Consider the following 23,726-nt stretch of genomic DNA (forward strand, 5'->3'; position numbering starts at 1 on the left):
TGGAGTCAGAAGCGTTTTCCCAGGGTGGAAGAGTCAATTACTAGGGGGCATAGGTTTAAGGTGCGAGGGGCAAGTTTTAAAGGAGATGTGCAAGGCAGATTTTTTACAGAGAGTGGTGGGTGCCTGGAACTCGTTGCCGGGGGAGGTAGTGGAAGCGGATACAGTAGTGACTTTTAAGGGGCATCTTGACAAGTACATGAATGAGATGGGAATAGAGGGATATGGTCCCCGGAAGCGTAGGGGGTTTTAGTTAAGTCAGGCAGCATGGTCAGTGCAGGCTTGGAAGGCCGAAGGGCCTGTTCCTGTGCTGTAATTTTCTTTGTTCTTTGTAATTGCCCACTTAAGGGTCTCAATTGCCAATGGGGCAGGAAGGCCTTTCCACCATGGACTTAATCAGGATTAAGGCAGGAAGGCGATTTAAATGTTCTCCCTGCCACCAAACTTGCAACAAGGGTTATTAAATGCCACATTTTCTGTTCAGTTTTCTGGATGGTGTTTGAACCTGCAACCTTCTGACTCCAAAGAGAGAGCATTACCATGAGTCAGAGCTAACATTTAACAGAAGAGTTGGACCTGATCTGTGAACCTGACATTCTGTTTTTTTTCTAACTTCCAACATATTTTCTCCATACTTAGATTGCTGCCAAAGTTGAGTAAATACATTTTCCAATGGTATGAAATCACTAGTTGATAAATCCCAGTAAATCCCATAAACGTTTTGTGTAATTTATCACTCACATCCTTTGTGTTCTTCTGTTAAATCTGGTATTATACAACATTCAGTGTCAGAGGAGGAACTCATGTCATAAAAAGGAATCCATTCAGAAAACATGGAACATGTATATATAAAAAACAGAAATTTTATTTACATATTTTCAAGCCTTTACTTACAAACCATTAAATTATACACTAAAATAGAACACAATAATAAATCAAATTTGTAAATATCATCAAATACAATAGAGAAAATTACCATTTTTAATGTTGCCTTATTTGATATTTACGCATTCTGTATCATCTATACATTTTATTTGAAAGAGATTTTCAAACGAGATCAATTAGAGTTCACAAAGCATTTAATATAAAAATAAACTGTTACTATTATATACAGAATGAAAAAATTGCACTATTTTAGCACTTTAAAAAAAAATCATTGTAGTTATCAGCTCAGAACTGAGAATGTGTGCTGGATATATTGATTAGTGAGTCTTGGCAGGGTGTGGCCTGTAGACCCCACAGAATGGCACGATGGTACAATAATAGGAATTTGTTTCAGATTAATTACAGGCGATCTTCTGATATACACTTTGCAGGCCCGCTGTTTTTGGTAAAAGTGCTTGATAGTATGTGTCTTTCCGGAGTAGGTCTCGGGGGAGTGAAGTGCTTTTTCCCAAAGTAGTAAGGTGCTGAGAAGTACTCGTGGAAGAATAGGTATTTGGCCCTTGAGAAGATGGACTCCAACAGCGATCTGAATGGCCAAGGACCTTGCACTCACTGGTGCAGGACCATAAACCTGTCCAAGAGAAGTAATCAATACTTTTCATTATTATTTTAACTGCAAAATGAATTGTTCAGTGCAGTTTACTGGAACTCTCAGTAATTACAATGTTAACTCCCTCAGGCGTTGATGGTTATAATTAATACTCCACTGAATATTTAGTAAAATTCTAATTATCCTGCAGTAGTGAGGTAGTGTGATGGGTGCCATCTGTTTTCTGTAATACTTCCTAAGATGAAGGAAGAATAAAGAGCATGCTTATCTTTGTTTGGCTAATAGGGTGATACTGGATAAATCCATCTACATTCAAATTCATCAATAAATGTGTATAGCATTTGCAGTTTTATTCTGTCTCAAACTGCAAACTCACTTTTATTTATTCCTTCCACTCCAAACTCATAGCACGTATGCACATCATATTGTGGTGCCCTGATAGATAAAGTTGTATTGCCATTTTCACAATAATGTGAAAAGCTTTTGGATGTGCATCAATGCAAAACGGCAGTATAATTAGGAAGTCAGGTGCCAAACTGATTCATGTCTTCACTAAAGTTTAGCTCTGACAGAGGTCATTTCACATCAGATTGCAGTGGGTACAGTATCCATTCAACCTGAGCGTGAAACCAAATTATGAAAAGTGCCCTTTACTTTCTCAATGCTACAATTTAGATATTCAGGGAGAAGGATAATGTGTAAACCAGAGATAGGCAAGTTCAAATGTGAGGGAAAAAATTGGTATGATATTAAAAAAATTGAATTAAAGTCATTAAATGTACTAGTTTTACAATTCACACTTAGAAACATAGAAAAACTACAGCACAAACAGGCCCTTCGGCCCACAAGTTGTGCCGAACACATCCCTACCTTCCAGACCTCCCTATTACCCTCCATCCTATTAAGTTCCATGTACTCATCCAGGAGTCTCTTAAAAGACCCTCTTGAGTTCACCTCCACCACCACTGACGGCAGCCGATTCCACTCACCCACCACCCTCTGTGTGAAGAACTTAGCCCTAACATCTCCCCTGTACCTACCCCCCAGCACCTTAAACCTGTGTCCTCTCGTAGCAGACATTTCCACCCTGGGAAAAAGCCTCTGAGAGTCCACCCGATCTATGCCTCTCAACATCTTATACACCTCTATTAGGTCTCCTCTCATCCTTCGTCTCTCCAAGGTGAAAAGACCGAGCTCCCTCAGCCTATCCTCATAAGGCATGCCACTCAATCCAGGCAACATCCTTGTAAATCTCCTCTGCACTCTTTCAATCTTTTCCACATCCTTCCTATAGTGAGGCGACCAGAACTGAGCACAGTACTCCAAGTGGGGTCTGACGAGGATCTTATATAGCTGCATCATTATCCCAGGACTCCTAAACTCAATCCCTCGATTGATAAAGGCCAGCACACTATACGCCTTCTTAACCACCTCCTACACCTGCGGGGCCGATTTCAGAGTCCTATGGACCCGGACCCCAAGGTCCTTCTGATCCTCTACAGTACTAAGAGTCTTTTCCTTTATATTGTACTCCTTCATCCCATTTGACCTACCAAAATGGACCGCGACGCATTTATCTGGGTTGAAGTCCATCTGCCACTTGTCCGCCCAGTCTTGCATCCTATCTATGTCCCTCTGTAACTTCTGACATCCCTCCAGACTATCCACAACCCCACCAACCTTCGTGTCGTCGGCAAACATACCAACTTAACTCATAGTTTTATCAGGTCATTCAGGCCGGAAGGGATGAGCTTGCCAGGGTGTTAAGCAAAGCTCCAAATAAAGAAAGATTCTGATTTAATTTTAGTTTGTCCTTTTTCCTCCTAATCTAAAGTTTCCCTTTTACAAAAAAAAACAACAATCACTGGAAGCCTTGGAGAAAGTTGAAGGATTTTAAAAATTATGAAGGACGGAATAGATAAAGAAAAACTGTTCCACCGGCAGAAGGGTTGATAACCATGGGAAACACATTTAAGCAATCAAAAGAACCAGGGGGAAAATTTTGCAGAGTTATGGGGAAAGAGCAGGGGAGTTGGATCAATTACATAACACAAAAGGCTGGGCAAAATGGCCTCCTCCTATGCTGCATGTTTCTACGATTTAACTAGAATCCACCGTGGAGCGGCATGGTGGTACAGTGGTTAGCACTATTGCCTCACAGTGCCAGGAACCTGGGTTTGATTCCCGGTTTGGGACACTATGTGGAGTTTGCACATTCTCCCTGTGTCTGTGTGGGCTTCCTCCAGGTGCTCCAGTTTCCTCCCACTGTTGCGCGTTAGTGTCAGAAGGACTAGTAAGGTAATTGCATGAGGTTATGGGGATAGGGCCGGGTGGGATTGTGGTTGGTGCAGACTTGATGGGCCAAATTACCTACTTCTATGATTCTATATGTACACCTCTGCAAGATCCAAATGCAAATACTATCTTTAAATATTAGCAGAAATATTTTAACATGAAGGTGTTAAGAACAAAGTTTAAAATTCTTCATGGACACAATAATTACAATGATCAAGCCAATATAAACAAAAAGCAGTGTGAAACTATTGCTTCAAGGTGGTCTCAACAGTTTCCCTCAATGTGACTTTATTCAAGTTATATTTCAATTTTTGTATTACATTGAAAGCTCTCAGTACGACCAAGCCATAACATAATTCACTTCTGTGGGCTCTCCCAGAGATTTATTAAGCAAAATTGGGTTAGAAATTGTTAGCTCACCATTGTGCTTTTGACTAAGGACACTCCTTTTGTTCAGACCGATACCACTGATATCGGAGTCACTATCGTTAAAGTCGCTGTCGCCTTTACCACTGTCCTTCCCGCTGAATCTCTCCTGAGTTTGATGTGTAAGTTCGCTGAAAGGAAATCACATAGGTTTGGCAATTATTTCTCTACTGTTCAAAAGGATATACTACTTAAATGTAATGAACAAAAGTTTGGACATTTACATAAGAAATAGTTAAGTTTGTTTATTGTCACAAATCGGCTTACATTAATTCTGCAATGAAGTTACTGTGAAAATCCCCTAGTCACCACACTCCAGTGCCTGTTCGGGTATACTGAGCGAGAATTTAGCATGGCCAATGCATCTCGCCAGCACGTCTTTCGGACTGTGGGAGGAATCCGAAGCACCTGGAGGAAATCCATGCAGACACAAGGTGAACTACAAACTCCACACAGACAGTGACCCAAGCCAGGATGGAGCAGAATTCACCTATTTGGCCTCTTTAGCTTGCTTCACCATTCAATAAGATCATGGCTGATCTGATTGTGGCCTTAACTCCACGGTCCTGTCTGACCCCTTAACCTTTGACTCCCTTACAGATCAAAATTCTGTCTAGCACAACCTTGAATATATTCAATAAATTAGTCTCCACTATATCTGGCCAGAGAACTACAAAAATTAACAAGCCACTGAAAAGAAATCCCTCCTCATTTCTGTCCTTGTGCCTCCTAATTCTAGATCCTCCCACGAGGGAAAACATTGGCCCAGATCTTCTGGTCAGTGACAATGTGGAGATGCCGGCGTTGGACTGGGGTAAAAATTGAGTTTGTGTCTTTATGTGAACTGAACTCCCACTCACCTGATGAAGGGGCAGCGCTCCGAAAGCTTGTGGCTACCAAATAAACCTGTTGGACTTTAACCTCGTGTTGTGAGACTTTTTACAGTGACAATGTCACAGGGGTTGCCGTCGACTGCGAATGAAGATGTGCCCTCACCTTTCTCATCCTTCCAACCAGGCATTACAATCCCAGAGTGAGTCATCATCGCAGGGATCCACTGGTCAGGAGGAGCGGCAAGGCCATACCCCTTTTAATGTCATCAGCTCAGACAACTCCCTTAAGATCAGGCCTTTTGACTAAGACCCAGCATTGGATCAAGCCCAAGATGAGCTGCAATGCCTTATCTTGTCAGCTTAGATTTTCTTTGTCTCTTTTGTGGAGACCATGAATTGGATTCAATTGGATTTTGAATTTGGTTTTTGAAGCAAGCAAGGAATGAATTTGGGTTTGCCCGGTCCACTTGGCTTACAAAGCATTGGCTTTGTAACTTTAAGGATTAAGTCGAAAATTTAAAAAAGATCAGCACTTTTGCTGTGTTATGGTGAGTTTTTTAATGTGCTGAAGTGTTTTCTTTTAACCATTTCTAATATTTCAGAGACTATGGGGCGGGGGACGGGACGGGGGGGGGGGGGGGGGGATGGGTGATAATCTTTCAGGTTTAGCTTTAACTGAGTTTTTAGGCCTCCCAATACAACTCCTGCTGTTACTCAGGTCAACACAGATCCTATGCTTGTGATTAACAGCCAGAGAATGCAGGGATTAAATTTATATGTAAGTATAGGGCATCAAGCCCAATGCCGGGGTCAGTGTTTCTGAGACATTCTCATGGGGGTTGGGGGTCCAGGCAGCAGTGTTCTGCCCAGCGGAAGTTTAAACTTCCCAGTTAAATAGTGCACAAGTCTCGAGGTGCAATCCGTGGGGAAGATCTCAACGTTTGCCATTGAAACATCTGGGCCATTCTTTCAGCAACGACCCTATCAAGCCCCATCAGAACCTTGTATGTTCCAATAAGATCACCTCACAGTCTTCTAGACTCCAATGAATATGGAGCAACCTGCTCAACCTTTCCTCATAAGACAATCTATTCAATCCCAGGAATCAATCTAGTTAACCTTCTCTGAATTAAAGTCCTTACCTTTTATTTAAAGCAAATTGTTTTCCTTGCCAGATTGCGATGGGATGAAGAGTTTGATTACCAAAGCCAGAGACAGTGGGGAAACACTGGAAAAGCAGAAACAAAGTGTGAGTTAGGGGAAATAATGCATTGTCCACAGGACTATGTCCCCAGTCTAATCAGTGAGCAGTAAGTGAGAGTGTTCCTCACCTCCGGCTTGGTTGCTCTGCGACTCTCTTCTGACAGGTAAACGCCCGCTATCTCTCCGCCAGCTGCCGACGCCGCGGTTTCAGCACCTTCCGAGCCGCACATGGGAGAGACGCCGCCAGGGTACCGCTGAACGCCCAGACTGGCGGGGAAGCTGTCCTGGTTTTCTCTGGCCGCCGGCTCCGAGGCTTCTAGCCAGCCGTCCAGCTCCTTGCCCTTGCCGCAGGCGGTGGCGATGGTGATGATGGCCATCAGCAAGGCGACGCAGCCGCCCGCCAGCACCACGATGATGATGAAGGACGTGTCCCAGCTCCGCTTCCCCGGGCCCAGCAAAGCGCCGCCTCCGGGAGGCTCGGCCTCTGCCGCCGCTGTGAAGCTGAGAGAGACGGTGGCGGAGAGGGGCGGGCGGCCGCTGTCACTCACGGCCACGATGAGGCGCAGGGGCCCGGTGGCGGCCGCGGCGGCGAGCGGGCGGCCCAGGTAGAGGTCTCCGGTGTCCGGGCGGATGCTGAAGAGTCCGGCCTGCTCCCCGCTGACGATCCGGTAGCTGAGCCGGGCGTTCAGGCCTTGGTCCGGGTCGCTGGCGCGCACGCGCGTTGCCAGGTAGCCGGCGGGCGCGCGGGCGGGCAGCGCGATGACGTCGGCGGCCGAGCCGTTGCCAGGCAGCGGCTGCGTCACGCGCGGCGCGTTGTCGTTGCGGTCGCCGATCCTCAGGCTGACGGTGGCCGAGCTGCTGAGCGCCGGGGAGCCGCCGTCGCTCGCCTCCACCCGCAGCTCGGCCTCCCGCACACACTCGCGGTCGAAGGAGCGCAGCGCGTAGATGGCTCCGCTGGCCGGGTCCACGGTGGCCAGCCCCCGGGCGGAGGGCGGCTCCAGCAGGCGGTAGGTGAGGCGGCCGTTGGCGCCCAGGTCGGGGTCGCGGGCCAGCACGGTGGCGATGTAGGCCCCGGGCGGGTTGTTCTCCAGCAGCGACACCCGGTACACGCTGCGGGAGAAGGAGGGCGCGTTGTCGTTCTCGTCGCCCACCCGGATGGTGTAGGGCCGGATGGTTTTGCGCGGCGCCGGGCCCTGATCCTCGGCCACCAGCGTCAGGTTGTACTCGGCCTCCCGCTCGCGGTCCAGCGCCGCCGCCGTCACGATCATGTGCGAGCTGCCGTAGGCCGGCCGCAGCTCGAAGTGCCGGTGTCCGGACAGAGTGCAGGAGAGGCGCCCATTGGCGCCCGAGTCCCGGTCCGAGGTGCTGACCAGCGCCACGAAGCTGCCCTTGGCCGCCGCCTCGGTGATGTAGGCGGCGAGGCCGGAGCCGCTGGAGGCCATGGGGGTGATGCTGATCTCGGGCGCGTTGTCGTTGATGTCGAGGACGCGGACGGTGACCTTGCAGCCGCTCCGGCTCGGCTTGGCGCCCAGGTCCTGAGCCTCCACGTCCAGCTCGAAGCTCTGGCGGCTCTCGTGGTCCAGCGGCCCCTCCAGGGTCAAGCGGCCGGACTGCGCGTCCAGGCGGAAGAGGCGCCGCACGTCGGCGGGCACCGCGGGCCCCAAGCCGTACAGCACCTCGCCGTTCGGCCCTTCGTCCGGGTCCACGGCCTCCAGTTGCAGCAGCAGCGAGCCCGGCGGCGCGTCTTCATCCAGCTCCACCACGAAGGAGCTCTGCTCGAAGGCCGGCCGGTTGTCGTTGGCGTCCAGCACCCGCACCCGGAGCTCGGCTCTCCCTGTGCGGGGCGGCCGGCCTCCATCCTGAGCTCTCAGCTCCAGCCTCAACTCGCTCTCCGTCTCCCGGTCCAGCTGACGGAGCAGCACCAGCTGGGCGCATTTCACCCCGTCCGCCCGGCTCTGCACCTCCAGCTCGAAGTGACTGTTGGCCGACACTTGGTAAAGTTGCAGGTAGTTGGCGCCCACGTCGGCATCGAGCGCCGGCTCCAGGGGCAGCCGGGTCCCCAGCGGCGAGCTCTCGGAGATTTCCACCGCCATCTCCGGCTGCGGGAACTCGGGGGCGTTGTCGTTGATGTCCTTCACCTCGATCTCCACATGGATGAGGAGGAACTTCTCCCGGGAGAAGTTCACCACGTCGAAGACGAGCAGACAGGGCTGCCGCTGCTGGCACAGCTGCTCTCGGTCAATGCGCTCCCCGACCGTCAGCTCCCCGTCCCTTTCCCCAACTTGCACCAGGGACCTGTTGGACTTTTGCATCAATCGGAAGCCGCTCGGGCCGCCAGCGGCCGCGTTTAGCTGCAAATCTGCGGCCAGGTTTCCGATCACGGTGCCGGGCAATTCTTCCTCGTAGGTGAAATACTTGGCCGTCTTGCTCTCGCTCGTCGGAGCAAGAAGTACAAGAAGCAGGGAGCAGAGGTGGAGAAAGTGACTGCAGACTGGAGCTGCAAACTTGCCTCTACTTCTTTCCAAAGTCATCTTCTGACTTAGTTATTCTATTCACTTTTTATTGAAATTCGTTTTGAAAGTGACAAGTCTGAGAATTTGCTCCCCTTCCTTTTCTTTGCTCGGAGTACCTTATATGTATTTTTAATACACAAGTTCAAAGCGTCTGCCCAAATACATTAAATTTCCAGTGTGGAGTTTTCTCGGGCCCCCGGGCTTTTTATTGACAAGTGTATGTAAATTTGACAGTGGACAGCCAATCATATTTCGCGCGCGAGATTGGGCAAACAGTTTTCCTGACTGAGGATATCCAATCGGTCAAATCTGGGGAAATTAGGAACCATAAATGTGCAAAATATTATTGTGCTTTTTTGTAATGTCCCAACAAAAATAAGTGTACATATTCATCACTTAGGGAAGTTAGAAGCATGTTTAAATTGGAAAAATACAATACTGAATGGTTAGAATTAACATTTTGGAAGTGGATTCATTTTTAATATAAATTCATTCGTCGTTTTAAACAACATTAATATACATAAATTGTTTCACATATTAAAGCTGTAAATGTATCAACTGTTGCCCTGTTGCTTTCACCTGTTAGTGCTATAAATCATGAATACTAATTTGTGTAACTAGTTTCATACATTAAAGCTGTGCACTATACAATGGCACTATCGCTGCTCATCCTCCTTGATCTGACTGCCTACACCACCACCTTCCTTGTCCAGTTGAGTTGGACTTCTCTCACTTGGTTCATTCTTACTTATCGAGTTACAGCCAGAGAATCCCCTGCCCTAGCTTATCTTGCTGTTCCCGCATTAATCTCTGGAGTTCCTTGTGGATCACTTCTAGTTTTCTTCTCATCATCTACATGTGGCCTCATGGCAACATCATTTGAAAACACACTCAATTAAAAATGTCCACTGGTGTCACCAGTTCACCACCACCTCTTGTGATCCGATCCTTCTAATCTGTTATGCTGCTTGCCCAATATACAAATTAGGAGCTGGCCTCTCAGTTCTTTGAGCCTGCACCACTACTCAATAAGATCGCGGTTGGTTTGATTTTAATCTCAACTCCACATTCCTGCTTACCCCAATAACCTTTCATCCCCTTGCTTATTAAAAATCTACCGACCTCTGACTTAAAAATATTCAAAGACTCTGCCTTCAACACCTTTTGAGAAAGAGAGTTCCAAAGTCGTACAGCCCTGTGAGAGAATTATTTTTCCTCATCTCTGTTTTAAATGGCTGACCCTTTGTTTTGAAGCAATGATCCCGAGTTTGAGATTCTCCCACAAGACAAAACATCCATTCCACATCCACTCTTCAAGTCCCCTCAGGATCTTAAACGTTTCAATCAAGTTGCCTGTTACTCTTCTAAACACAGTAAGAGTTTTAACAACACCAGGTCACTCTTCTAAACCCCAGTGGATACAAACCAAGCCTGTCCAGCCTTTCCTTTCCTCATGGTGGAAGTTATGTCGCAAGTTATATAAAGCTCATTTCGAGCACACATCAGTTTTAGCAATTAAACTTCAGGAAAGATATATATTGGCCATGAAGGAGTGCAGGTTCATCAGAATGGTAAGGGAGCTGGAAGGGTTGAACTATGAGGACAAGTTGCATAGACTGTATTCCCTTGAGTTTGGAAGATTAAGAAGTGATCTAACTGATGTGCTTATGTTTAAAATTATTAATGGAATTGACCAAGATAAACTATTTTCTCCACTGGAGGAAGTTTAGCACACGGGTGCATAACCTTAAAATTAGAGAGAGGTCATTAGGGGTGATGTCAGGACGAATTTGCTCCCACTCAGGTAGTGGAAATTTGGAACTCTTCCCCATCCCCACCACAAAAAAAATCTTTGGTTAGGTGCATTAAAAATTTCAATGTTGAAGGCACCTACAGATCTTTGGACAATAAGGGGCAATTTAGCATGGACAATCCACCTAACTTGCACCGTTTTGGACTGTGGGAGGAAACTGGAGCAAACCCATGCAGACAAAGGGAGAATGTGCAAATTCTACACAGACAGTCACCCAAGACTGAATTTGAACCTGGGTTTCTGGTGCTGAGAGGCAGCAGTGCTAACTACTCTGCCACTGTGCTGCCCTAGATGCAGTTAAGATACCAATTAGCCAAGTTTGTTTATTTATTAATGTCATAAGTAGGCTTACATTAACATGACAATGAAGTTACTGTGAAAATCCCCTAGTCACCACACTCTGGCGCCTGTTCGGGTACATCGAGGGAGAATTTAGCCTAGCCAATGCACCTAACCAGCACATTTTTCGCACTGTGGGAGGAAACTGGAGCGCACGGAGGAAACCCATGCAGACTCCGCACAGACAGTGACCCATGCTGGGAATCGAACCTGGGTCCCTGGCAATGTGAGGCAGCACTGTCTTATTTTAATCGCAGAACAAGTTTAAAAAAGAGTTTCACATATTAATGCTGCAAATCAAAAATACTATTGTACATAACCCTGGTTTTCCATATTCAACTGTAAACATATACACTAATGTTCATAACCTATTTTCACAAGTTAAAGCTGTAAGCCACATCCTCTAAGATGCACAGCTCTAATTTCACACTACCCATTTCTCAACTGCATGTTGCAACTTGGTGACGTCAATCAAAAACATGTCAGCTTCCATATGTGTGCTGATGTCATCCAACTTTACCTGACCATCATTCTCTCTCTGTCACGGTGCCTGTCTGGCATCTGTAAGAAATAGAAGCAGGAGTAGATTATTTAGCCCTTTGAGCCTGCTCTGCCATTTAATAAAATCATGGTCAGTTTTCAACCTCAATTCCGCTATCCCATCTTGCCTCCGCATCCCTTTATTTCCTTAGCATTCAAGGTTGGATGAGCAGAAATCTTCCCCGTTTGGGGAAGATCAGTCCCCTCCAACTCCATTCCAGTTTGAGGCTAAACTAGGTTATTTGTTACCTTAGCATCCAATTTGACCCAGAGCTGAGATTTTGACAATATATCCTTGCCAGCAGCAAGACTACCTACGTATACCTCAGTAATATCACCTATCTCCATTCCCCTCTCAGCCCATCTGCTGAAATCCTCATCCATACTTTTGTTACCGCTGAAGCTCAAAATTTGAATATTCCGATGCCCTACTAGCCTGTCACCAACTTTGCACTCTGCATCAAGGTGAGTTCATCCAAAATATTCTAACTCATTACAAGTCCCTTTCACCCATCACCCCTGACATATTGGCTTCCAATCCATCTGACAATGCTTTAATTTTAAATGTTAATTCTTGTTTTCAAATCCTTCCTTGGCCTCTCCCCTCCCTGATTTCTTCAGCCTCCTCTGGACCTACAACTCTCTAAGATCATTTTACAAACTGATTCTGGTTTCTTATGCATCCCCAGTTTCCATTGCTCTACCATTAATGTTGCTCTACCATTGATGGCTGTGCCTTCAGCTACTTAAGCTCTGAGCAGTGGAATTACCTTGCTAAACATCACTGGCACTCCTTCTTTAAGCCACACCTCAAAACATAGCTCTTTGATCAGCTATCCTAATATCTCCTGATGTTCCTTGGTATCAAATTTTATTCGATAACCTACCTTCATCCAGCGCATTAGGATATTTACTTGTGATATTAAAGACAGTGGATGAATGGAAGTAGTTGCTGTTGTTGAAGCTATAAGTAATGTTCACTAATTAATATATGTAACTTTTTTTATTCTTTCATGGGATATGGGCTAACTGGCAAGGTTAGCGTGTATTGCCCACCCATAATTGCCTTTGAGAATATGATGAACAATGTTCCCTCTAACTTCACTGTGGCAGCCTCTTTGTTGCAATGTATGGGCTTGTTTAAGATTGCTCATATGGTGGTGCATACGTATTTTAAAGTAACGGCTGCTGTGCATGGCCTGCTTGTCCACCCTGGCATTTTCCTAATTGCTGTATGGCCTACATTGACACAGCTTAGAGGAATCACTAGTGGTGAACTGCCTTATTCAATTTTTTTTTAAATACTTTTCCAATTCAATCAAATCAAATCCAATTCAGAGTCTCAACAAGTTGAGACATTTCAGATCCAGGCTGACAAGACAGGATGGGAGACCAAAACCACCCTGTCCTGGGCCTGATCTACATGAGTCAAGCTGATTGGAGAAGGGGGAGGATCCTCCTCCAAGACTTGAGCTCATTTGCATCTTAGCCAAAAGGCTGAGATGCCACTTTTAAAAATTGCTTCATATGAAACATATGAAGCCTCAGCGTAACCTAATGACCTCAACCAAGTGCAGATCCGATACTACACTTTATCTTAGCCAAAAGGCCGAGAAGCACTGCCTTATTCAATTGCTGCACTCTTGTGTGGTGAAGGTACCTCATAGTGCAGTTACATAGGAAGTGCCAATGATGATGAGAGAGCAGTGATATACTTTCAAGTCAGGATGGTGGGTGACTTTAATTGGAACTTCTGAGGTGGTAAGTGTTTCTGTGCACCTACTGCCCTTTTTTGGGCAGGTTATTGGTAAGTGCAGTTTGATTGCACAGTAGATGGCATGTTCTGTTACTTTGCTGTGGTAGGTAATTAGACAAGATAGGATGGTAATTGGCTGGATTGGATTGTTCTTTTTTATGGACAATTATCCGCTGTGTCAGGTACATGCTAGTGCTGTAGCTGTACTGGCTTGAGGCTCAGCTCCTTGTGGAGCATAAGTCTTCAGTGCTATGGCTGGGATGCTGTCAGGGTCCATAGCCTTTGCACTATCCAGTGCACTTGGCCTTTTCTGGAGTGGATGTAATTGGCTGACGTTTGTGATGGCAGGGAGCTCTGGAGGAGACCATGGTGAATTGTTCATCTGGACTTCTCGTTGTAGATGGTGGCAAACAATTTAACCTGGTCCTTTGCACTATTTGATGATTTCTACCATCATTGAGGCTGAGGGTGTTCATGGGGCCGCCTCCTCCTGTTAGTTAAATTGTCCACTGCCATTCCGGACTGCATAGCTTTGATCTGAGCAGATGGTTGTGAGATCGCTTACTCTGTCAATGGCATGCTGCTACTTCAGTTGAGCAGGCATACAGTTCTATATTATGCATTCCCCAGGTTGACACTTCATTTTTATATCTTGTTGTAATTGGATCTCTCATTGAGCTTGAGTTGGTCCCCTGGCTTGATAATAATGGTAGAGTGAGAACTGTTGCTGGCCATGAGGTTACCGATTGTGGTGGAATACAGTTTTGGTGCTGATGGCCCACAGCTTTGAGCTGCTTCGCCCTGCACTGAATTTATCAGATTTAACACAATGGTACTGCTTCACAACATGATGAAGGTTGTCCTTGGTGTGAAGATGGGAACTTGCACAAGGGTTGTGCAAAACCTTATGCTTTCAACATGAAAGCCACATTTGAGGATGAGAAGCTGAAAGGAAAAGTTGGAGATCATAAGCAGAAGATTTTGGACAAATGTAATGAAGTTATCAGCTGGCTAGATAAGAAGCAGACTGCTGAAAAAGATGAGTATGAGCACCAACAGAAGGAGCTGGAGAAGATCAGCAACCCTATCTTCTCAAAGCTCTGTCAGCGTGCTGGTGGACCACCAAGAGGCTTTCCTGGTGCCGGCAATGCTCCTTCCGGTGCAGGTGCATCACCTCGTCCAACAATTGAGGAGGTTGATTAAGAGTAAACAGCATGTCTACTAACTCCCACTAAACGGGGTTATGGACAGATGCATCTGTGACAGGTAGCTTGATAGGGACGAGGTCAGGAATGTTTTTCACTCAAGATTTTTCACCACCAGTCAGAGGCCCAGTATGGCAAATATGTCTCTGGGACTTGACCAGCTCGGCCAGCCATGGTGCTACTGAGCCACCTTGAGTGTTGGATTGCCCAGCTTGTGCCCTTGCCGCCCTTAGTGGTTCTTGCAAGTGCCGTTCAACATGCAGGAGTACTGATGCATCATCTGAAGGCCAGCTATCGGAGGTAATCAGCAGATTTCTTTACTATCTTTAACCTAGAATCATAGAAACCCTACAGTGCAGAAGGAGGCCATTCGGCCCATCGAGTCTGCACCGACCACAATCCCACCCAGGCCCTACCCCCACATATTCACCCACTAATCCCTCTAACCTATGCATCTCAGGACTCTAAGGGGCAATTTTTAACCTGGCCAATCAACCTAACCCACACATCTTTAACCTGATGGCATGCGACATCATGGTGACCGGAGTTAATGTTAACATCTCTAAGGACGCTCCCACCTGACTCCATAACCCCCGGGAATGGTGATGGAGGAGTCTGGGCTGAAAAAATGAATCTGAGAGTATGATTGTGTCAAAATATTGCTTGGTGATTCTGTGGAACAGCTGTCCCAATTTTGGCAGAAGTTTCCAGATGTTAATGAGGAAGACTTTGCCGGGTTAACTTGACTGGTTGTATGTTTGCCATGTTGCTCAGGTAGTTTCCGACAGTCCATCCAGTTTGATTTTTGAGACATTTTCGTAAGAGCTTGATACAACTGAGTGGTTAATTTCACTTGTTAAAGTGGTAAACCATATAGGCTAATTGAATTATGTAAGAATTTCACATTTTTAAAGTCCCGATTAAAACTAGATTATTTAACCGGGTTGGAACTTTTATCTTATAAACCAGCCTCATATCGAACTTTAGCTTTATTTTTGGGGGGGTTTGCATGCGCAAATTTAGTTTGTGAGAAATGCTGAATTTCGCTTCAATACTTCTTTGTTATTTTGTGTTCGTGTATATCACTTCTCTAGCCGATCTCTTTGGCCCAAGTCGCCTGAATAGAAAATAGTGGCAGGTGAAGAACAACCGTTTCTAATGGGATTTAGTTTAAGCATTAGCAGATTTAGCGAGGTTTCAATGGTCAGATTAGTTCAATCGCTTATGAAAGTCTCGTTAGCAGTACGTTTATAATAGCCTGGCAGGGCACCCCATTTGAGGCATCAATGTCTTTTATTTCAATGCCGCAAACCAAAAGGATACTCGACAATTTCCACAGAGGACCCGCGCTAAGTTTAATATAATGAGCAATCGCCACATGTATCCATTCTGTATTTCTAAGCAGACACAATCAACCGCCCTAACTCTTTGACTAAACGATGATGTGTGCTGAATTGAATACAATTGCGTTGGATATTAAAATACATTTAGTGATCCACCCCACAGATATGCCTGTTACGCCTATCTCTGGACTTTATTTCCCACCTTTCGTGCACGCTAACACTTGGCTCTTTTTTTTACATACAGACAAAACATCAGTAGGCGGTTCGGATTGTTCAACCCGAGGGAATGAAACCATCTGCCATAATAGCTAAAGAATCAGGAAACGGGTCGCGTGATAGTATTTGTGTTGCAACTGTATATTGAGCACAATTTAGCGGCATGAAATGCTTGGAGCTTCGGTATCTGGGAAGCTTTGATTGTGCCTTTCAGAATGTAGGAGTCTTGAATTTATGTAATCGAGTGCAAAGCACGCTTTGTATGAATATGTATTTTTCTTCATTTGCATCATCAATTATTCGAAAGGACTGTCAGATGTAAATACATCCATTGGTTAAATATTACCAATAATAAATATCAAGATATTTTTGAAAGAACAGTATTTGCCTATAATTGATGTCAATTTGAGTCGGAGTCCCAGTTACTTACGGAAACAAATTAACATGTTGGAATATGACCAACACAATCCATCACACAATACCATCCAGGGAAAGTTTGAAGAACTGATTTAGTAACTTAGAAACCCTACAGCACAGAAAGAGGCCATTCGGCCCATTGAGTCTGCACCAACCACAATCCCACCCAGGCCCTACCCCCATATCCCTACATATTTACCCGCTAATCCCTCTAACCTACACATCCCGGGACACTAAGGGTAATTTTAGCATGGCCAATCAACCTAACCCGCACATCTTTGGACTGTGGGAGGAAACCCACGCAGACACGAGGAGAATGTGCAAACTCCACACAGACAGTGACCTGAGCCGGGAATCGAACCCAGGTCCCTGGAGCTGTGAAGCAGCAGTGCTAACCACTGTGCTACCGTGCCGCCCACTATATTTTAGTGACAGTGGAGAAAGTTGACGAATGATTCCAAGAATGGCTTTAACTTTCTGGAAAAAGTAAAACATACATTTTAGTTGTGGGTCAGGCTGGAATCTTAACACACCACAGTGGTTGGCACTGCTGCCTCACAGCGCCAGGGACCCGGGTTCATTTGGGTCACTGTGCAGAGTTTGCAATTTCTCTCCCCTGGATTTCCTCCTGATTCCTCCCATAGTCCAAAACACGTGCATTGGCCATGCTAAATTCTCCCACAGTGTACCCGAACAGGCGTTGGAGTGTGGCGACTAGGGGATTTTCACAGCAACTTCATTGCAGTGTTAATGTAAACCTACTTGTGACACTAATAAATAAACACCTGTAAATTCCAATGTAATGTACGATATAGATATAGTATTTATTGTAATATTTAAAAGTGTTTAAGTACTATCGAAATTGCGTTTAAAGTAATTAACTGGAGTGAGGCCACGCGAGTGGAACGAGACTGGATTGTTGGAAATGGTTTGAGTTTCCCAGGGATGGACCGAGGATTATGTAGACGGGTCTGTGAAAGGCCCGAATCCCTGCAGCGAAAACTTTTGCCGATCACTTGTCTAAAGGACAAAGAACGGCTTAATCGTCTCGTTATCATATCAAAAGAGAGGGGAGCCATCTCAAAGGCTCATTTTCCAAGTAACTTAGCAGACAACTGCCCAGTGATCACGAGAGCAAACACGGACACAATGGGCCCATTTCTTTCAGAAAAAGCAAATGCTAGATGCCAAAAAGTTGGATTTAGTCGGACTGTGTCTAATGCTGGTATTGTGCAAAACGCGTGCAGACAGCGAGCTTGAAATAAAATCACGTGACGAACAGGACTTTGCTGCCGATTTAAAGATAACTTTCTTTTTTAGCAGTTTATAATTGCAGGTCAACCTGACAAAATTTAATTACTTAAATAAAGCACAATAAAAGAAAAATACCCGGGGATTTGTTAAACTAATCGGTTTATTTCTTTCCCTAAGCAGTTTATTTAAATTAGCTGTTTTTTTTGTCCGAGTCAAGCCGGGCTGTACAGATGAAGTTCTGGGGAACGCAGATTGTTTATATTTCCTTGATCTGGGTTTTGTGAGGCCTTCCTTTGTTTTTGTTAACCTACATAAAGAGTCTATACAGTAAGCATGTTATCGCCACGTCCCTCGCCCCAAATGAACTATAATGTGTTCCGGCAATCATCTGTCAACATTCTGGCTCACCAAAATAAATCACTCCATATGTGTTAAATGTTTTTCCAGTTCAGAGATAACTGAATAGTAAGATCACCCAAGGATTCGCGCTATGACAGTCGCCTTAGGGCTCCTGCGAAATCTTGGATTTACTTATCACGGATGCATCACTCGCTCTATTAAACAAAACAACAAAAACGATGCTGGGAACTGGTAGGTCAGGATATGTATTATTTCCCATTATGTAACCCCTTTAGCTATGCTGTCTAGGCACTTACATGCACCGAAATAGCAGCAGTGGTTTAAGACAAACGACGATCCATGTTTACCTATTTCAAAATTCAAAACGCTTTTTAAATATTAAATGCTATATTTTAGTTATTAGTGAAAATGTCTCTGAAACGTTACCCCACTAAAAAAAGAAAGTTTCTCCATCGACTGCTAATCATTCATTATTTCATTGGAAAGACCGGAGCCCATGTACTTAGACGTCTGAAATCTAATACGACCTCCTGACAGTTACTTGCATTAGTCGTCAGTCTGACTGCGGAATCGTGAATCAAAATAGGCTGCAACATAAAGACCACCTCTTCAGACTGAAGCGTAATGTAATGAGTGCATTTCTACACTGTCACTAGCACCGGAGACATTGACTTAAAAAAACCTTACATTTATTGTATGAAATGTGAGAATAGAATTGTGAGCACTTTCTGAAACAAGTTGATCTGGTGACCCCAACCAGCATTCTGACATACTGATTCAAGTCAATGTAAGCTATGAAGCGCTAAGTGAACAAAAGGTGTGTACGTGTGAATGGGGTTGGCGGTGAGAGAGCTGGGGAGCAACGACTCATGGGCACATTCAGGATCCAAGAAAGGCGTCTCAAATCCTCCTTAAATCATCATTGAAAAGTCATTAGAAATCTGGCAGGAGCCTCTGCACAGATTGGCGAGAAATAGAACAAAACCCCCAACGTCTTCACATGATGGGAAAGTGAATAAGTGAAGACAATTTGAGATGTTTTTCACTCAGATCCCATACATCGAACCCTATAAAAGGCAGAGTTCATCACACATTGCAAAAAGATATTACCATTGACTACACAGGTTTATGATAACTGACGATTTGTGATGCTTTATTTGTTTCTGTGTTTCTTTGTAAAATTAGCATCGCCATATTTTAATCGAGAAGTTTCCTTGTTCGATCTGCGCACAGCAGAAGGGTGGATGCGGCTGGAAATAATCAAAGTACCGTCCACCTAGTCAATTATATCAAAGAATAAAATATTTAATATTTTGAGAACATATTTCACATTTAGGACCTAAACCTAAGTTGTTGGAAAATATTTACGCAAATATATCACTTAAAAGCAAAATATCGGATGCTGGAAATCTGAAATAAAAACCGAAGGTGCTGGAAATACTGAGCCCAGAACAGAGCACGAGTTATAGAACATAGAACATTACTGCGCAGTACAGGCCCTTCGGTCCTCGATGTTGCGCCGACCAGTGGTACCAATCTAAAGCCCCTACACTATTCCAATATCATCCATATGTTTATCCAATAACCACTTGAACGCTCTCAACGTTGACGAATCCACCACTGCTGCAGGCAGGGCATTCCACGCCCTTACTACTCTCTGAGTAAAGAACCTACCTCTAACATCTGTCCTATATCTCTCACCACTCAATTTAAAGCTATGTCCCCTCGTGCTAGCCAACACCATCCGAGGAAAAAGGCTCTCACTATCCACCCTATCTAATCCTCTGATCATCTTGTATGCCTCTATTAAGTCACCTCTTAACTTTCTCTCTAACGAAAACAACCTCAAGCCCCTCAGCCTTTCCTCATACGATTTTCCCACCATACCAGGCAACATCCTGGTAAGTCTCCTCTGCACCCTTTCCAACACTTCCACATCTTTCCTATAATACGGCGACCAGAACTGTACGCAATACTCCAAATGCGGCCGCACCAGAGTTTTGTACAGTTGCAGCATGACTGGAAATGTCAACTCTTTTTCTCTCCACAGATGCTGCTAGACCTGCTGAGTATTTACAACACTTAGTGTTTTTAAATTACTTAAGGGAGCCGTGTATCTCTAAGGATTGGAATCTGTTTAATATTTAACCAACAATAGTGTTAAGGCATACATGTGTCATAGTCATAGGGATTTACAGAAAGAGGCCCTTGGGCCCATCATGCCTGTGCTGGCCATCAAGCACCTATCTATTCTAATCTCATCTTCCAGAACTTGGTCCATAGCCTTGTAAGTGCTCATCTAAATGCTTCTTAAATGTTGTGAGGGTTCCCGCCTCTACCTTTTTTGTTGGGCAGTGAGTTCCAGATTCCCACCATCCTCTGAGTGAAGAAGGTTTTCCTCAAATCCTGCTAAATCTACTGCTCCTGACCTTAAATCTGTGCCTCCCTGGTTATTGACCCCTCTACCAAGGGGAAAAGTTTCTTCCGATCTACCTTATCTATATCCCTCACAATTTTGTACACATTGATGAGGTGCCTCCCTCAGCCTTCTTTGTTCTTAAGGAAAACAACCCCAGCCTAACCAGCTTGTCTTCATAGCTGAAATGCTCCAGCCAAGGGAACATCCTGGTGAATCTCCTTTGCACCCCTTCTAGTGCCACCACTTTCTATAGTGTGGTGACCAAAACTGCACACAGTACTCTAGGTGTGACCTAACAACCGTATACAGCTCCTTCCTTTCTGCTCTTATATTCTGTGCTTTGGCTAATAAAGGCAAGTATCCTGTATGCCTTCTTAACCAGCTTATCTACCTGTGCTGCTGCTTTAGGGGATCTTTGGACATGCACCCCTGTACTTCCTAGCACTGTTCATTTTTACCCCCCTTGCCTTGTGGGCCCTCACAAAATGCATTACCTCATACTTTTCAGGGTTAAATTCCATTTGCCACAGTTTTGCCCATCTGACCAGCTCATCTATATCATCCTGTAATCTAAGGCTTTCCTACTTGCTATTTATCACACCATCAATTTTCACGTCATCTGCAAATTTACTGAACGTACCCCCACATTCGCATCTAGATCTTTAATGTACACTACAAACAGCAAGGGACCCAGCACTAATCCCTGAGGTACACTATTGGACACAGGCTTCCAGTTACAAAAACAATCTTTGACCATTATCCTCTGCCTCCTGCCACTAATGCAATTTGCCAAATTGCCCTGGACCCTTGTCAAAAGCCTTACTGAATAATCAACTGCACTGCCCTCATCTACACACCTGGTCACCTCCTCAAAAAAATTAAATCAAATTTGTCAGCCATGATCCTCATCTGTTGTATATCCCTTGACATCCAGGTTACTCTGGACTTTCTGGTCCCAACCTTTAACTTTAGGAGACCATGTTGGCTTTGACTCCCACTGCTCTAACTTGGATCTTCCTACAAGTAGCTGCTCCCAGTCCACTCCGGCCAGATTCTGTCTTATCCTATTAAAATCAGCCTTCCCCCAGTTCAGAAACCTTATTTCCAGTCTGTCTTTGTCCTTTTCCATAACTACTTTAAATCTTACCAAGTTAAAGTCAGTATCACTGAAATGCTCCCCCACTGACCCCTTGACGTCCTGCCCAGCTTCATTCCCTAAAATTAGATCAACTACCACCCCCTCTAGTGTAGGTTTTTTTAATGTGCTGGCTCAACCTGGATGCTGCAAGTTATTTATAATCGCCTACTACCAAATTGAGGGGTCCTATGTATATTGGATGATGCTCCAATACAAAGTTTTTCATGTAATCTAGACTGAAGTCTTAACAGAATTATAAAACCTAAAAGAAATTTCACTTGTTTGTGCCATGAACTGCATCAGTAACTACCATGACTAGAGTCTAAGCAACCTGCTCATTTGGTTAACAATTGTCTTTGGGCTGAATTCTTATCAAGAGGTAAGGAAATGTTTTTCATTTTTATTATACCCAATTTGACAGATACTGTACTAATCAAAAGGCAGCAGACTCCTAAGAAGTCTTCAAATGGAACACTTGTTTGTTCAAGGTTACTACTTTCTCTCTCCATCCATTGAAGCAAGGATGATGCTTGCCTCAGAGCCCTTGACAAGAGCTTGTGTGTGATATCCTTTAACATGGGGAGGAAGTCGTGGTGGCTGACCAGAAACATCTCCCCACTTTTAATGCCTGGTACAAGTGTACTGGAACTATACAGGTTAACAATCAACCTGCTTGGCCATGCCACAAATACAACTTTCATTGCCAGCAAGTCCAAGGATGGGACTCCAACCTAAAGCTTTTTGCTCAGGGGTAGGGATGTTACCCACTGCACCACAAGACCTCCTTTCAATGTATCTATTATCGGAGTTACGTGGGTCTGTGAAGTTCATGCCTACATGGAAGTCCAGAATGATACTAAAACAAAGTATTTAAAATACTCAAATTTCAGCCTCTGTGAATAGAGAAACACAGTGGAATTTTACCACCCAGCCCTCCGTGGGAATTGTAGCAGGAGGGACAGAAAATTCAGCGGGTTATTTAAAGGTCCATTGACCTCGGGTGAGAATTTCCGGTCTTGGTGTGCGCCCACACAGTTAACATTTCAGGTCTGTGACCTTTCATCAGAAATCAGATGCTACCTAATCTGATGAGTATTCCCAGCATTTCCTGTTTTTGTTTCAGATTTTCAAGATGTAGTATTTCTCTTGGTGTGCTGGAATTATATTATACACACTTATGTATTTATTTAACATAAGAACATAAGAAATAGGAGCAGGGATAGACCATAGTCAATCCTGCTTAGGAGTGAAAGTAATAGGGCAATTGTTATGGGGGATTTTAACTTGACTAATATTGACTGGAATTGTTATAGCTCTAGCTCGTTAGAGGGGTCAGTTTTTGTTCAAAGCGTGCAGGAAGGTTTTTTGACTCAGTATGTAGACAGGCCAACTAGAGGTGAGGCTATATTGGATCTGGTGCTGGGAAATGAGCCAGACCAGGTGCTAGACTTGGAAGTTGGTGTGCATTTTGGTGATAGTGACCACAATTCGGTTACGTTCACCTTAGTGATGGAAAGGGATAGGCATGAACCTCGGGCCAGTGGTTTTAGCTGGGGGAAGGGTAATTATGAGGCTATTAGGAGAGAATTAGGAAACATAGGTTGGACTAGGAGATTACAGGGACTGGGAACGTCCGACATGTGGAGTTTTTTCAAGGAGCAGCTACTGCGAGTCTGTGATAGGTATGTCCCTGTCAGGCAAGGAGGAATTGGTAGGGCTAGGGAACCGTGGTGCACCAAAAAAGTTTCTTTGTTGGTTAAAAAGAAAAAGGAGGCTTATGTTCGGATGAGACGTGAGCACTCGGGTAGTGCACTAGAAAGCTTTAGATTGGCTAAGAGGGAGTTGAAGAGCGAGCTTAGAAGGGCTAAAAGGGGACATGAGAAGACTTTGGCGGATAGGGTTAAAGAGAATCCTAAGGCGTTCTATAGGTATGTCAAGAACAGAAGGTTGGTTAGGGCAAGTTTAGGGCCAGTTATAGATGGCAGAGGGAAGTTATGTGTGGAACCGGAGGAGATTGGTGAAGCATTGAACCAATATTTCTCTTCGGTGTTCACGCAAGGGGACATGAATATAGCTGAGGAGGACACTGGGTTGCAAGGGAGTAGAATAGACAGTATTACAGTTGATAAGGAGGATGTGCAGGATATTCTGGAGGGTCTGAAAA

General features: G+C 44.8%; 1 protein-coding gene, 1 long non-coding RNA gene and 1 pseudogene across 2 annotated transcripts; 1 reads left to right on the plus strand and 2 right to left on the minus strand.

Annotated features, from left to right (window-relative positions):
* Positions 1–833: 833 nt before the first annotated feature.
* Positions 834–9,717, minus strand: LOC144499573 (protocadherin-8-like). Its single transcript, XM_078221691.1, has 4 exons — positions 6,378–9,717; positions 6,189–6,274; positions 4,208–4,344; positions 834–1,513 (listed from the first exon to the last, which is right to left on the minus strand). The coding sequence occupies exons 1-4, from the start codon at positions 8,778–8,780 to the stop codon at positions 1,278–1,280; spliced, it is 2,862 nt and encodes a 953-aa protein (XP_078077817.1). The 5' UTR covers positions 8,781–9,717; the 3' UTR covers positions 834–1,277.
* LOC144499574 (uncharacterized) lies at positions 7,118–16,354 on the plus strand. Its single transcript, XR_013498864.1, has 2 exons — positions 7,118–7,256; positions 16,003–16,354. It is a non-coding gene; the product is annotated as an uncharacterized LOC144499574 (long non-coding RNA).
* LOC144500184 (U2 spliceosomal RNA) lies at positions 12,947–13,075 on the minus strand (annotated as a pseudogene).
* Positions 16,355–23,726: the final 7,372 nt, after the last annotated feature.

This window comes from Mustelus asterias, chromosome 10 (genome assembly GCF_964213995.1).
Source record: "Mustelus asterias chromosome 10, sMusAst1.hap1.1, whole genome shotgun sequence".
Lineage (NCBI taxonomy): Eukaryota > Metazoa > Chordata > Chondrichthyes > Carcharhiniformes > Triakidae > Mustelus > Mustelus asterias.

What these genes read in the sequence shown, in the direction of transcription:
- LOC144499573 (XM_078221691.1), bottom strand. Translation starts at nt 8,780, where the DNA reads ATGACTTTGGAAAGAAGTAGAGGCAAGTTTGCAGCTCCAGTCTGCAGT. An exon ending in CAATTTGCTTTAAATAAAAG is followed by an intron (nt 4,345 to 6,188) that starts GTAAGGACTTTA and finishes ATTTCCTTTCAG; the next exon opens with CGAACTTACACATCAAACTC. An exon ending in CCTTAGTCAAAAGCACAATG is followed by an intron (nt 1,514 to 4,207) that starts GTGAGCTAACAA and finishes TCTCTTGGACAG; the next exon opens with GTTTATGGTCCTGCACCAGT.